This window comes from Bufo gargarizans, chromosome 3 (assembly GCF_014858855.1).
Source record: "Bufo gargarizans isolate SCDJY-AF-19 chromosome 3, ASM1485885v1, whole genome shotgun sequence".
Taxonomy (NCBI): Eukaryota; Metazoa; Chordata; class Amphibia; order Anura; family Bufonidae; genus Bufo; species Bufo gargarizans.
The window spans coordinates 478,085,931-478,102,722 of NC_058082.1; the positions used below are offsets into that span (position 1 = coordinate 478,085,931).

At 45.2% G+C, this 16,792-nt stretch overlaps 1 protein-coding gene across 3 annotated transcripts in view; it reads right to left on the reverse strand.

Moving 5' to 3' along the window:
* The window catches only part of SPECC1 (sperm antigen with calponin homology and coiled-coil domains 1), a 375,500-nt gene that overhangs the window by 315,957 nt on the left and 42,751 nt on the right, over positions 1 to 16,792 (reverse strand). For all 3 annotated transcript variants that reach the window (XM_044283769.1, XM_044283770.1, XM_044283773.1), the window contains exon 3: positions 12,621 to 12,756. In XM_044283769.1, coding sequence (XP_044139704.1) covers positions 12,621 to 12,756 — 136 coding nt within the window. The remainder of the gene's footprint in view (positions 1 to 12,620; positions 12,757 to 16,792) is intronic.

The following is a 16,792-nucleotide window of genomic DNA, read 5'->3' on the forward strand; positions in this document are numbered from 1 at the left end:
TGGTTCCTTAGCTTCTGGATCCAGCGAGTCATTTATGCATGTTGTTTTGCCTTGTTTCCTGTACACCGTCCGTGACATTATAAGCCGCCATAACCGTCTCAAGCATGGATCCGGTTTCACTTTTGGCTGAACGCCTTCAGGGTCTTTCATTGGAGGTAGCTGATCTCCGCAGGACTTTTTCTCAGCTTCAAGTGACCGGTTCAGCTGGCGTTCATGGAGTTTGCTCTGAGCCTAAGATCTCGCTCCCGGATACGTTCTCCGGGGGTAGTGAGAATTTTGTGCGTTTTAGAGAGGCTTGCAAACTCCATTTTCGTCTTCTTCCCCATTCTTCTGGTGATGAGGAACGGAGGGTGGGGATCATTATATCGCTGCTCAGGGGTAACGCTCAGTCCTGGGCCTTTTCGCTGCCGGAGGGGGCACGGCCCCTCCGTTCAGTGGATGAATTCTTTTTAGCCCTGGGTCAGATATATGATGATCCGGATCGTATTGCTCTGGCGGAGTCTAGATTACGTCTCCTATGCCAGGGTAAACAATCCGCAGAAATATACTGCTCAGAATTTCGGAGTTGGGCAGCTGATACTGGTTGGAATGATGCTGCACTCCGAAGTCAATTTTGCCATGGTCTTTCAGAGGGATTGAAAGATGCATTTGCCTTTCATGAAAGGCCTATTTCTTTGGACTCTGCTATGTCTCAGGCCGTTCGTATTGACAGGCGTCTTAGAGAGAGAGGAGAGATCTCTCCTTCCTGTCATACTCGGTCCCAGGACTGTGCAGCGGTCCCATTCTCTGCACAGGGGTCTCAGTCGCTGTCAGCCCCTTCTGAGCAGGAGCCCATGCAGCTGGGGTTGATTGCTTCTGACAATAGAAGATTCAGCCCGCATGGGAGGGTTTGTTTTTGTTGTGGAGGTATTAATCATTTGGCAAATATTTGTCCCTCTAGGAGATTCAGGCAGTTCTCTGGGTATAATAAAGAAACAAAGAGGAAAAAATCCTTGAAAAATGTTCCGTCTGTTACTATTGGCAGGGTTGAGGCGGAGATTGAAGGTTTTCCGTTTGCTTGTAGTTCCCGTTTTGTCCTGCCGGCTAGGGTGGCGCTAGAGAGCAAGAACATTTTTTGTGAGATTTTTGTGGATAGTGGAGCAGCGGTCAATCTCATTGATAATCACTTTGCGATAACTCATGGTTTCCAGGTGTGCGCTTTGAGAAAGGATATTCCTGTGTTTGCTATCGATTCCGCTCCACTTTCTCAGAAGTCATTAAAGGGCATAGTTCACAATATCCGTTTAATTGTGAGTGATGCTCATGTTGAGGATGTGTCATGTTTCGTCCTTAGCGGTTTGCCGACTCCTCTAGTGTTGGGGCTACCCTGGCTCACTAAACATAACCCCACCATTGATTGGCAAGCAAGGCAAATAAATGGTTGGAGTGACTTTTGCAGAGAGAATTGCCTCATGACATCTGTTTCTGAGGTTGCTACTAAGACTGTACCATCTTTTCTCTCTGAATTTTCGGATGTCTTCTCTGAGAGTGGAGTTCAGGATTTGCCCCCGCACAGGGAGTACGATTGCCCTATTAATCTCATCCCAGACGCCAAGCTGCCTAAATCTCGTTTATACAATCTTTCCCAACCTGAGAGGATCGCTATGCGTGCTTATATCTCTGAGAGTCTGAGAAAGGGACACATACGACCCTCAAAGTCACCTGTTGCCGCTGGTTTTTTCTTTGTTAAGAAAAAAGATGGTTCTTTAAGACCTTGTCTGGATTTCAGGGAGCTGAACAATATCACAATTCGTGACCCTTATCCGCTTCCTCTGATTCCGGACCTATTTAACCAGGTTGTTGGGGCTAAAGTCTTTTCCAAATTAGATTTAAGAGGGGCATACAACCTGGTCAGGGTCAGAGAAGGGGACGAATGGAAGACGGCCTTCAATACCCCTGAGGGCCATTTTGAGAATTTGGTTATGCCTTTTGGTTTGATGAATGCCCCAGCCGTTTTTCAGCATTTCGTGAACAGCATTTTTTATCATTTGATGGGAAAATTTGTATTGGTGTATTTGGATGACATTTTGATTTTTTCTCCTGATTTCAAAACTCATAAGGAACATTTACGTCAGGTCTTGCTCATCCTGCGGGAGAATAAATTATATGCGAAACTGGAAAAATGTGTGTTTGCGGTTCCAGAAATTCAATTTCTGGGGTTTCTCCTCTCCGCTTCTGGTTTTCGCATGGACCCCGAGAAGGTCCGCGCTGTGCTTGAGTGGGAGCTTCCTGAGAATCAAAAGGCGCTGATGCGTTTTTTGGGCTTTGCCAATTATTACAGGAAGTTCATTTTGACTTATTCTTCTATTGTTAAACCACTCACTGATATGACCAGAAAGGGGGTAGATTTTTCTTCTTGGTCAGTAGAGGCGCGTAAGGCTTTTTCTGATATCAAGGAGAGTTTTGCTTCCGCTCCCATCTTGGTGCAACCTGATGTTTCGTTACCCTTCATAGTTGAGGTTGATGCTTCTGAGGTGGGTGTGGGGGCGGTCTTGTCTCAGGGTTCCTCTCCTGCCAATTGGCGACCGTGTGCCTTTTTCTCAAGAAAACTCTCCTCCGCAGAGAGAAATTACGATGTGGGAGATAGGGAATTGTTGGCCATCAAGTTGGCTTTTGAGGAATGGCGCCATTGGCTAGAGGGAGCCAGACACCCTATTACTGTATTTACTGACCATAAAAATCTGGCCTACTTGGAGTCAGCCAAGCGTCTGAACCCGAGACAGGCCAGATGGTCGTTGTTCTTTTCTAGGTTTAATTTTGTTGTCACGTTCCGCCCTGGAGTTAAGAATGTGAAGGCAGATGCCCTGTCACGTTGTTTTCCGGGAGGCGGGAATTTTGAAGACCCGGGTCCCATTTTGGCTGAAGGTGTGGTGGTCTCTGCTCTTTTTCCTGAATTGGAGGCAGAGGTGCAGGCAGCCCAGTCAGAGGCTCCTGATCTTTGTCCTCCTGGGAGGTTGTTTGTGCCTCTCGCTTTAAGACACAAGATTTTTAAAGAACACCACGATACGGTCCTTGCTGGGCACCCGGGGGTAAGAGCCACACTGGATCTCATCGCTCGGAGATTCTGGTGGCCTGCGCTTCGTAAGTCGGTTGAGGGTTTTGTGGCAGCCTGCGAGACTTGCGCTCGTGCCAAAGTCCCTCATTCACGGCCATCAGGTCCTCTCCTTCCCTTACCCATTCCTTCCCGTCCTTGGACACATCTGTCCATGGACTTTATCACGGACCTGCCTCGTTCCTCGGGGAAGACTGTGATTCTGGTGGTGGTGGACCGTTTTAGCAAAATGGTGCATTTCATCCCTTTTCCTGGTTTGCCCAATGCTAAGACGCTGGCGCAGGCATTTGTTGATCACATTGTCAAATTGCACGGTATTCCTTCAGACATAGTCTCTGATAGGGGCACGCAGTTTGTTTCCAGATTCTGGAAGGCTTTCTGTTCTCGCTTGGGGGTTCGGTTGTCATTCTCTTCTGCTTTCCACCCGCAGTCGAATGGCCAGACAGAGCGCGTCAATCAGAATCTGGAGACATATCTGCGTTGTTTTGTGGCGGAGAATCAAGAGGATTGGTGTTCTTTTTTGTCCCTTGCTGAGTTTGCTTTAAATAACCGTCGTCAGGAGTCCTCTGATAAGTCACCATTTTTTGGTGCATATGGGTTTCATCCACAGTTTGGGACTTTCTCGGGAGAGGGGTCTTCTGGTTTACCTGATGAGGACAGATTCTCCTCGTCTTTGTCATCTATTTGGCAAAAGATTCAAGATAATCTAAAGAGCATGAGTGAGAGATATAAGCGTGTGGCTGATAAGAGACGTGTGCTTGGTCCGGACCTGAATGTTGGTGATCTGGTGTGGTTGTCTACCAAGAATATCAAATTGAAGGTTCCCTCCTGGAAGTTGGGTCCTAGGTTTATTGGGCCTTACAAAATCCTGTCTGTCATCAATCCTGTTGCATACCGTCTTGATCTTCCTCAGACTTGGAAGATCCATAATGTTTTTCATAAGTCCTTATTGAAACCTTATGTTCAACCCATTGTACCCTCGCCTTTGCCTCCTCCTCCGATTATGGTTGATGGGAATCTTGAATTTCAGGTATCTAGGATTGTGGATTCTCGTCTTGTCCGCGGTTCTCTTCACTACCTTGTTCAGTGGGAGGGGTATGGTCCTGAGGAGAGGATGTGGGTCCCAGTGACGGACATTAAGGCCTCTCGTCTCATCGGGGCTTTCCATAGGTCCCATCCTGAGAAGGTGGGTTCTGAGTGTCCGGAGTCCACTCGTAGAGGGAGGGGTACTGTCACAACCAGACAGCTGAGAAGCTCTGACAGAGGCCTTTCAGAACCTCCTCCTTGAATTTCTGTGTTGTGGTATTCAGCTCCTCCTCTCGTCAGCCTCTCTCAGCTGTCATGTGTTAATTGCTTCCCTTTAAATGCCTCCCCAGAATGCTTTTCTGGGCGGCTTATATTACTTCCTGGAGTGTGTGTGCACGCTGATCTGTCCTCCTGTTTGCCTCAAAGCTAAGTGTACCTTTATCTGTTAATATCTGTTTGCTGGATCCCAGGTGACCCTGACTCCCTCCGTGTCTTGTGTAGGGAGCCGGTGGTCGTGTCCCCTCACTATTGTAGGGTGCTCAGGGCTTTATAGTCAAGGTTCGTGGATATGCAAACCTCCACCATTTGGATCTTTGCATAGGCTGAGCAGCCAGGGAAAGTGCCAGGTCTTCTGCAGGGGTCTCCCTTGGTTCCTTAGCTTCTGGATCCAGCGAGTCATTTATGCATGTTGTTTTGCCTTGTTTCCTGTACACCGTCCGTGACAGTGATATGGGGCGATAACTGGACAAGGAAGATGGGTCAAGTGAAGGCTTTTTGAGGATGGGTGTAATGGTAGCATGTTTAAAAGCAGAGGGGAAGACACCAGAGTTTAGTGATAGATTGAATAGATGAGTTAGGGCTGGGATAAACACTGCATTGAGGTTAGGGATGAGGTGGGATGGTATTGGGTCAAGTGCACAGGTGGTCAGATGAGATTTGGAGAGTAGAGTGGAGAAATTTTCTTCTGTAATGGTGGAGAAGCGGGTTTTGGGGGGGAGAGGACCGAGCAGTTGTGTAGAGGGTCTGTGGGGACTGTGTAGTAAAGCTTTCTCTGATGTGGACTATCATTTGTTTGAAATATTTGGCAAAGTCCTCAGCTGAGAAGAGAGGAGAGGGTGGGGGCTAGGGGGCGGAGAAGGGAGTTAAAAGTGCTAAAAAGTTGTTTAGGGCTGTGTGACAGGGAAGATATGAGACATGAAAAGTAGGCCTGTTTTGCATCAGCGAGTGAGGATTTGAATATGAGAAGGGATTGCTTGTATACGCACTGTACGGTACTTACTGTAGTACCGGAAGAATAACATTAAGACGGCGCAGACCGGCATCTCCCTCGGTCATGCGCCGCCTGTCGCAGCTCCCTCCTCATGCGCCGCCTGCCCCAGCTCCCTCCTCATGCGCCGCCTGCCTGCTTATCTCACTTTATGAATGAACAGGCAGGCGGCGCATGACAGAGGGAGCTGGGGCAGGCGGCGCATGACAGAGGGAGCTGGGGCAGGCGGCGCATGACAGAGGGAGCTGCGGCAGGCGCTGCGCCGTCTTAATGTTATACTTCCGGTACTACAGTAAGTACCGTACAGCGCGTATACAATTAGATATAGAGATCAGATTGAATGTTTAACAGTTGCGGGGCCCGGTGTATTAGAGTAGAGTCACTGCACCGAGCCCCGCCATGAGTGTCCCCGCCTCCTCCCTTCACACTGATACTTCGCTGGCCACGCTGTGCAGCATAGCGGCCAGCGAAGTATTCGCTTTATAAGACGCACGGCCATTTTCCCCCCACTTTTTGGGGGAAAAAGTGCGTCTTATAAAGCGAAAAATACGGTAGTTTCTATTGTTGATCATGTGACCAACTCTCTGATCTCCAATTGACACAGGACAGGAAGTCAGTTACGGAATACAAAAAAAATTAAAAGTAGCTTCCTGTCCACACAGGGTGTTGGTCACATGACACCACTGAGGATCAGAAGGGAGGTTACAACTCTTCTTTTCAAGTTCGGCGTACAAGGTTCAGATTCGGGTTATTTAAGAATTCGTTTATGGATTCCGCTACCACGGACCATAAGTTATGGTTTGTGGTAGCGGAATCTATAATGGAATTCTTATATAACCCGAACCTTGTACGCCGAACTTGAAAACAGAAGTTCGCTCATCCCTAGTTACAAATACAGTCACCAGTAACAAAATGACCTTCACTACAGTTTACATCATGTATCTTTCTAACAGGTCAACGCATACAATTTTGTGGGACTGTTTCTTTAAACATCATGATCTTTACACAGCATCAAGTAGGGGGGTTTCTAAAAGTGACCGTTCACCTTCAATAGCTTACGGCCTAAGTGGGAACCATCTCTCCTGACTTCCCCATACACATATACCCTTGGCTCAAATTTACTAAATTACTGCTGCCAAACGTCATGCTTTTTGCTAGATGTTAGTTTTTGAGTGTAAATTTTTGTGCTGTCTGTTTTTATCATGCATTGAAAATCAGAGCTGTATGGTGCATGCTTCGATTTTCTCAGCATGCACCAATGCAGAAAACGGGACAAGTGAATTGGCCCCTACTATATTTACAGTGATAGGCCAGTGTTCAGTCTGGTCCTGTCCATTCTACACGGGGACAGCACCAGGACTTGAATATTGCTGATCTGAACGAGCCCTTAGTTTTATTATACAAGAATTCTGAGAAGCCCAACTCACTAGTACTTTACTGCCATCTGCTGGACAGGCCGAGTGTATTGCAGTACATGATTTCATAGGCACCAAATATTTCCTTTTCTTGGGTTCTAGGTAGTCACAAAAAAAATACTCAGGGAACAAACCATATAATAATATAAAACATAATATATATAGAAAGTGGTAGCTACATCCAGGTAAAATTCTTGTGGGATAATAGAGGCTATGGGTGAACAGCGCCTCTACTGACTCACCGCTAAGCAATGTGTCACTGCTATTAGCACCAATATCTGTTCAAAGGCCACAGAGGTGATGTCAATGACATCTGCTAAACAGAGGACACGTGGAAGGTAATTCTTCAGATTATTGCAGTTCACAGAACTTATTTGTCTTATAGTTCAGTGTGCACGCCCATGATTGCTGTGTTACTCAACAGAAGAGACAGACCGTCTGCATAATGTGAGACGTTACTTCAAGGTGAAGATACTGAACAGAACCACATTTTAAATTTGTTTTTATTATTTTTATTGCAATCAGGAAATATAACAAAGTATTCATTCATTACATCCACGCAATAAAATTGTCAAAAGTAATAATGCGTGTTACAGATACATCCTGATCCTTTTACCATTTTTAACATTTCTCCCCTTACCCTTCCCCCCATCCCTTGAACTCAAACTTACCCCCTTAGTTCCATGTCGAAGGGTTAAATTTTTTCCTATGCCTTATCTTATCAGAAGAGTTCCTGTCCTCCTAAGCTACCAATTTTCCTAGCTTTTCTCCAATTTGGGCTTCTAGATACCACCTGGTTTGTTTAGGCCCCTTTTACACGAGCGAGTTTTCCACGCGGGTGCAATGCGTGACGTGAACGCATAGCACCCGCACTGAATCCGGACCTATTCATTTCAATGGGTCTGTGTACATGTGTACACATCGCTTCTGCGTTGCGTGAAAAATGCAGCATGTTCTATATTCTGTGTTTTTCACGCAGCCCTGGCCCCTGTGGTAAGGTGAACAGAACAGAAAAGTGTACGGTAGAGTCCTGGAAGGGGTGTATATCCCACCCAGCCTCCTCAACTGGGTGAGGTAAATACAATCCAGAAGGTTAAAATGGTCTCAGCAATGTGTAGGTTGCTGAGACAGTAAGTTTATGGGCTGGATTTTATTGGACTGGGAGAAGGTAGGATTGGTAGAGGGACCTCCCCAGTCCACCCCATTCCGGGACAGGTTTTCCCCTAGCTTGAGGGATCCCCAGCTGAAGCCAGCTGGGATCGTCAAGGGGAAATAAAGCACAGTCCAGGCGGTCAGTCTAGGAGAGTGAGGCCTTGAGAAAGTCTGGGAAGCTGGCTGCCCTGCTGGCTAGAGAAGCCGAGTTCTCTGTGTGAACGGTGCTCAATAGGTGAGTTAGGAACTTCACTGTATTAGCCAGAGCCCAGACGGGCAGGTGATATTTTGGTTTATGTTTTGTGGTGCTGGACCTTCAGCTTATCCAGTGAATTATAACTGGGGTTGCCTGTATTGCCGGAGTGTGATAAATAAAGCAACATTTGGACTTTAACCCTGCGGTCTGCAAGAGAATCTGTCATCGCCGCCCTACCTGAGAGTGTAACCCCTTACACCCCATAGAAGTGAATGGGGCTTTAGTGAAAAACGTATTGCATCCGGAAGCAAGTGCAGATGCGATTTTCACTGATGGTTGCTAAGAGATGTTGTTTGTAAACCTTAAGTTTTTATCACTCACGTGAAAAACGCATCAAAGCGCATTGCACCCGCATGGAAAAAACTGAGAAACTGAACGCAATCACAGACAAAACTGACTGAACTTGCTTGCAAAATGGTGCGAGTTTCCCTGAATGCATCCGGACCTAATCCGTATTGTTTGTGTGAAAGAGGCCTTAGGCCCCTTTCACACGGGCAAATTTTCTGCGCGGGTGAAATGCGTGAGTTGACAATCGGGATGGGGACCCGATCATTATTATTTTCCCTTATAACACGGTTATAAGGGAAAATAATAGCATTCTGAATACAGAATGCATAGTACAATAGGGCTGGAGGGGTTAAAAATAATTTAACTCATGGTGATGGATCATGTGACAGACCATGTGATGAGCGTAGTGACGTCATCAAAGGTCCTATTCCTAACAGAACAAGACAGAAGAGATGCCGGGCTGCGCGAACAAGTGGATTAAGGCGAGGTAAAATTTTGTATTTTTTTTTTTTTAACCCCTCCAGCGCTATTGTACTATGCATTCTGTATTCAGAATGCTATTATTTTCCCATATAACCATGTTATAAGGGGAAATAATTCAATCTACACAACCTTGAATCCAAACCTGAACTTCAGTAAGGAAGTTCGGGTCTGGGTACCACATTCAGTTTTTTATCACGAGCGTGCAAAACACATTGCACCCGCGCGATCAAAACTGAACAACGGAACGCAATCGCAGTCAAAACTGACTGCAATTGCATACCTACTCGCGCGGGTTTGCCGCAATGCATCCGGACCTTATCCGGACACGCTCGTGTGAAAGAGGCCTTAATGGGAGACATTAATTTTCGAATCTCTACCTCAGAACAACATTTTTATTTTACCAAAATGTCCAAATGGGACAAAGTCGTTTTAAAATGGCAGCTGCACACAGGCGTGGGTTTACAAACAGAATTTCCGTACGGATTTCTCTGAGTTTCTGCACCAAATCCTAAACAAAATCTGCATTTGTTACTTGTAGATTTTTGTGCATTGCAAAGGTTGAAATCGGCACACAAAATATACGCAAAATGTACATGAAATTTGTCAAAATCACGTTGCTGGTACTCTATTACACAAAAATCCCCGAAGGAAAAAAAATATGCCTATGTAAACATGTACAGGAAGATTTACTCCTAAGAGGACCTTGCAATTTTCCATTGTTCATTCCATTTTTTTTTTTTTTTTTTTTTTTTCCGTTCACATAATCTTATGAGGGCTTATTTTTTGCAGGACAAGTTGTACTTTCTAATGGCACTATTTAATATAGCACTTGATGTTGCGGGGAGCTGGAAAAAAATTGGAATTGTATACACAGTCATAGAGGGCAGGCTGTCAATCACTGATAGGACCGCCTCCCTGACTCCAAAGCCCAGAATGAGCAGGAATATAAATGTATAAATTACAAGCTTTACTGAATTTTTTTCCCATAAACCTATACATCAATCTGCTCAGCTCCTCATGTTCTATAACATGCTGCCTGCAGCTCAGACACCATGTTTAATATGACAGGATCCCTTTATACTTCTTAATAATAGAAAAATAGTTGAGTGGAAACAAGGCCAGGCGACTCAACTATGCAGAAACACATAGGAAAATGGCAGCAACTGGCTGTAACAGAAGGCAATTTGTTTGCTGGACAGCGGTACTACATCGAGTGTCTGCAGGTAACAGTGAAGCATGGTGGAGGGTCCTTGCAAGTTTGGGGCTGCATTTCAGCAAATTGAGTTGTGGATTAGGTCAGGATTAATGGTGTCCTCAATGCTGAGATGTACAGGCAGATACTTATCCATCATGCAATACCATCAGGGAGACATCTGATGGGCTCCACATTTATTCTGCAGCAGGACAACAACCCCAATCATACAGTTAATGTCATGAAGGACTATCTTCGGTTTAAAGAAGAACAAAGAGACCTAGAAGTGATGATATGGCCCGACAGAGACCTGATCTCAACATTAACCAGTCTGTCTGGGATTACATAAAGAGGCAGAAGGATCTGAGCAAGCCTACATCCACAGAAGATATGTGATTAGTTCTCCAAGATGTCCCAAACAACTCCCCCTGCTGAGGTCCTCCAAAACCTATGTGCCAGTGTTCCTAGAAGAACTGATACTGTTCTGAAGGCAAAGGGTGGTCACTTCAAATACTGATGGGATTTAGATGTCTCTTTTGTTCGTTCACTTTGCATTTTGTTAACTGATAAATAAACTATTACCACTTCAATTTCGAAAATCATTCTTGGGGCTCAAGCACACGGATCCGTTTTTTTATCCATTGTAACAATACCTATCCTTGTCTGTTAAACAGACAAGAATAGGACATGTTTTAATTTTTTTGGAGAACGGACTTGCGGACATACAGATAGGAAATGCAAACCTAGTCATTTCCGTTTTTTTTGCGGCCCCATTGAAATGAATAGATCTGTATACGGGCTGCAAAAAAACCCCCAAAAAACGGAATGAACACGGACAAAAAAAGTTTGTGTGTGAGCCCTTACTGTGTATCATTTTCCCCACATCTAACAGTACTGTACGTTGGTGCAGATTTGCGGTGGACTGCATTATATTGTCATCTGAGGGCTGACATAGCGCTAGGATATGCCATCATTTTATGATCAGTGGGGCCCAATGTCTGGGACACCCTCTGATCCAGCTGCAGCACTGGTTTAGCACTATATCCCCTTCACCGGTTTTCCATGCTCAGTGGTACCCCGACCACCTGCTGTTCAGGGAATTTCAGCACCACCCCTATACAAAGGAGAAGAACAGTGCTCTCTGGCATCAACTGCTATGAAGATCTCAATGCCAGGCGGAGGCACTCAGTACAAGTGTGAACAGAGTCCAACTGAAGCAACAGCACAATAAGAAAAGCTATGTACCAGCAGGCTGTGTTCTGACTGCATCAGACATCCTCTCATCATAGGACAGGGGATTTGTACACAGAATTCTCAAAAGGTTGCTGTTAATTGAAGCGGCTCTGGGTTAATACATCCCAGCATTTTACACTTTGTGATTATACCAGGGGTGGACATACCGCCTGTGTAGCCTATCAGAGGCCGATGCAGGCGGCGCAATGACGTCATCGCGCCACCTGAACCGCCCAGCGCGGGACACAGGCCGAAAGAGGCCTGCATGTAACTATATATGTTTATTATTTCATTTACGCTATACTAGGGGTCCTAAGTTATATACTGGCACTCATGGGGGGGAGCAGTATGGGGGCATCTACTGGGAGCCCTATCTTATATACTGGCACACATGGGGGGCACTATGGAGCGGGTGGGGGAGAGGAACACTATGGGGGCATCTACTGGGGGCCCTATCTAATATACTGGCACACATTGGGGCACTATGAAGAAGGAGGGAGCACTATGGGGCATCTACTGGGGGGCATTATATATTGTCACACATTAGGTGCACTATGGAGAAGTGGGGAAGAGGAGCACTAGGGGGCATTATATATTGGCACACATGGGGGCACTATGGAGAAGTAGGGGAGAGGAGAACTATTGGGGCATTATACTGGCACACATTATGATGGAACTATGGAGAATGGGGGAAAGGAGCATTACGGGGGCATTTTATATCTTGACACATTATGTTAAGCACCATGGGGACACTATATAGGAGTATTTTATACTGGCTCAAATTATAGGGCATTATGGGGACCTTAGCTTAACTGGGGGCACTAAGAGGCATTTTGGGCACACAGTAGGAGACATTGGCACACATTATGAGGGCACTATAGGGACATTGGCTCTACTGGGGGCACTAAGAGGAGGTATTTTTTATACTGCCACACAACAGGGCATTTTTATGTACTGGCACACATTATAAGGTGGCATTTTTCTGTTGTCACACATTATAAAGAGAATTATTACTACCGGGGGCATTATGGTGGGCTTTATTACAATTGGGGGACTGTCTGTGTCCACCCCTGGATTATACTGTGTAGAAAAGATTGCACTGCTCCAAAATCCAAATACAGCATCTTTTGTCGTATCCCACCCAGAGGACCGCACACACCAGTAACCCCCCTGTACGAATATACAGCTGTCTGAAACTACAGAAAGGTATTAGGTACCTGTGCTGGTCCTGAATCTGCTCTCTGACAGCTCTGAAATGCCTCCCGTTGTAATAGTCTTCTTCAGCCTGGATGTGGTGATGGCCGCGCTGCCCCCTGGCTTTGTAAGCATGTCATCGCTGCTTGCTCTTTTTAACTGAATCGACAAGAAAATGTCTGCTTGGTCATTCCTATACAAGTCATTACTGTAACTGAGGTGAAAACAGAACATCCTCATTATTTCAGGAGAATGCTTTTATATCTCCTCTTTATCAGCCGAATGATGCCTCCGGCTCTTCACAATGACAGGCACACATTAGCAAGGACATGGCAAAAGAACTCCAAGGGGTATAATGTAATAAACGAATGCTGAATAGAATCGCCCAATGTGATTATTATATGCAATATAATAAAAGATGAAATTTGCTTCAATGCTACATAAAAAGTTCAGCAAACCTGAAAATACAGATAGATATGGGGAGGATTGATGGATAGATAGGTACAGGATGGATAGATATGGGAAAGATAGATACATACAGGATAGATACTGGACCCATTAGTCCCAGCTACTTTAAGGGCCCACTGGACTACAAGCGGGTGGATGGGATTATCAAAAACTCTTAGGTCCAGAGTAGGGCTCTGCTATAGTTAGCTGGTAGGGACTTTCCAGGGGGTTATAGGGCAGTCACCCCACCAGGGGCAGATTAGCCATAGACCTTACAGGCAAATTTGCCAGTGGGCCGATGCCCAGGGGGGTTCCTAAGCCCTCCTAACAGCCAGCCAGTGGAAGTTTTTGGGGATGTATTTTGTGCTGCTGGCAGTATTTTGTGATGGACTGTGGTATTTGGCTCTGTTGGGATGGTATAATGTGCCACAATATGGTATTGCTGGCCCTGCCTTCCATCAATTTGGACCAGACTACAAAACGGGGTCACTTTTAGTATTTTTTCCAGGGCCACTCAGTCCACCTCTGCATCCCACCTACTGGACTACCAGGATACTTAGGGATAATTAGGGGCAGCCTCATGATCCCACCATGACCACTCTTGTGTTGATTGTTGAGGTTAACCGCTAGAAATCATCATACTGGCTAAGATCACTTTTATCTTTGAGTACCGGTTGTATAGGCAACACATGTTCTATTTCATATGCTAAATGTTTTCCTATTTTATACCTCATACTATTTAAAGCTATTTTAATTTGATATTGTCCTTCTATTAGTGGCATGCTTCTGGTGACGTGTTCAGATAGATAGACGTGGGATGGCTAGACAGACTCGGGGTGGATAGACAGGCGGGGTGGATAGATAGACAGACGGGGTGGATAGATCGATGCAATAGATAGATAGAAAGACGCAGAATGGATAGACAGACACGATGGATAGATAGACAGGCGGGGTGGATAGATAGACAGGCGGGGTGGATAGATAGACGCAATAGTTAGATAGACAGACTAGATGGATAGATAGACAGACGCGGGGTGAAAGGACAGACATGGGATGGATAGATGCGATGGAGAGATAGACACGATTGATAGATAGACAGACACGATGGATAGATAGACAGACACGATGGATAGATAGACAGACACGATGGATAGATAGACAGACACTATGAATAGATAGACAGACGCGGGGTCTATCCACCCTGCGATGGACAGAGGCAGGGTGAATAGACAGGCGCGGGGGGGGGGCAGATGGACAGATAGTCGCGATGGACAGATAGTCGCGATGGACAGATAGACAGACACAGGGTGGATAGATAGACGTGGGGTGGATAGATAGATAGACAAGCACAGGATGGATAGATAGATGCACCAACATGACATGGGAATTTTATATTGAGCAGAGGGGTCTCGTGCATGTAGAGGACCCGTGCTGTCTCTATTCAGACAGTTAGTTATGACTATGACTCAAAGTAAGCGAACAAACTTAAAGCTGATGAGTATTCCCAGCCATTTCCTGCCATGTCAAGAAGAGTGCAGCGAAGGCCTCTAACCATTGTAATGGTAGTGAGAACAGGAACCCTCTAGAAGACATTTTTTATTTGGCTGATCTAACCCTTTAATAGCATATCACTAGAACATGCCATCAATCTCCAGTTGCTGGGGGTCCTACCCCTGATGGTTACTAGCATCAGCAGCAACTTCACTTCGTCCATTTTTTTCTTTGCAAAGTTTTTCCGCAGATTGTATAGTAGCCAATGAGCACTAGCAATATCTCATCAATACCTCTTCTGAGAGGACCTCAACTTGAACAGTTTTCACTCCTTCCCCCTCGCTTCTCTCTAGTAAATAGGAGTCCCTCATTCTAGTGATCGGAGGAGGTCCCAGCAGTCAGAGCCCCACAAGTTTAAAAATATTTTGCCTATTCTGTATTTCGGCTATTTTAGCTATAAATTCAGTAACAAAATAATGTTTTGGTAGACCGCCATGCAGGCTGGAGACTATATTACCCAGAAGTTCTTAGGATCATTGTGGTTACCCAACTGTCTAAAAAAAGAACAAAGTGGCGTATAATTGATACATATTGCTTTTCTTTGATATGTTACCACAAAAACTAATTACTAGTGTTGAGCGAGCATGCTCGGCCGAACTGCTGTTTGGCTCAAGCATCACTATGCTCGGCACATCTGAGTGCTCGGCCGAATACTGCGGGTGCTCGAGTACAATTTAATACAATGAAAGTCAATGGGAGAGCCGAGCATCAAACCAGGCACCCCCTGCTCTGAAGAAGAGATGTTAGAAATTGATGGAAACCCCATCAAAATGGTTTGGAAACCGCATTAAGAGGATAGCTGGATGCGTCTTGGACTCCTATTATCTATGACATACAATAGACAACCACACAAAGGCTATATGCCAAAAGCCAGGTATGTGCAAGCCATCAATCTAACCATGAGACAGATGACAGGCTTAGTCAGCATACCTTACAATGGCAGCCTTGTGCACTATGAGACATTCCAAACCAGCTATCATCTGACTGACTGAAAGTGTTGAGCGCAAATATTTGAATAGCGAATATTATTCGCGAATATCGCAACTTCGAAAATTCGTGAAAAATTTTGAATATTGTGCTATATATTCGTTATAGCGAATATTCGTAATTTCTTCCCATCTGAACAGTGAACACATGATTCCTCCCTGCTTCTTGCTTGTGGGGCAATGAGTCATTGGCCCACAAGCAACTTAAGCAGGGAAGAATCATGATGACTTTAGAGGGAAAAAAAATGCTGAATATATAGCACTATAGCGAATATATTAGTTTTTTAGAATATTGGTCTTTTTTTTAATCCTGTACAGTTGTTCCGGCATACTTCTCCCCGACAAGTGTCCCGTCACCATGGGAACGCCTGGTGGTTAGAATATACCATCGGATCTGAGAGATCGTGAAAACTCAGATCCAATGGTATATTCTAACCCCCAGGCGTTCCCATGGTGACAGGGACGCTTGTCGGGGAGAAGTATGCGAATATAATGAGGCAGTAAGGCGCTGTTCTTATGACAAGACTATTACTCTTGTCATAAGACTATGAAACCAATAGATGGCGCTGTTCATGAGTAGTGTAGATCGCACATTTTCCATGCAAATGATTTTTCAGCTGAAAAACAAGGCAGATTCTGCTCATTTGCATGTCTTTTCCATGTTTATGCAAATGAGTTTTTACATGACTATAGAAAGGTTTTTGAATAATATGTTAGGACAATCATAAAACTTTGTCTCTCTAATGATATTGATCTAGGTGCGCAGGTCCACCCAAGCCATCCAACAAATCTGAAGTAACTTTGAGGCTTACTGGCTCTCAGATAGATGAGAGCTGGTTTGGAATGTCTTATAGTGCACAAGGCTGCCATTGTAAGGTGTGCTGACTAAGACTGTTATCTGTCTCATTGATAGATTGATGGCTTGCACATACGTGGCTTTTGGCATATAGCCTTTGTGTGGTTGTCTATTGTATGTCATAGATAATAGGAGTCCAAGACGCATCCAGCTATCCTCTTAATGCTGTTTCCAAACTATTTTGATGGGGTTTCCATCAACTTCTAACCTTTTTTTTGTGAACCAGACACCCTCTTCTCTTCCGAGCAGGGGGTGCCTGGGGTTCTCCCATTGATCTCCATTGTGCTCGGTAGAACTTTGGTGCTCGATCGACACTAATTACATATTTTTCTCTGCACTGACAATAACGAGGAAA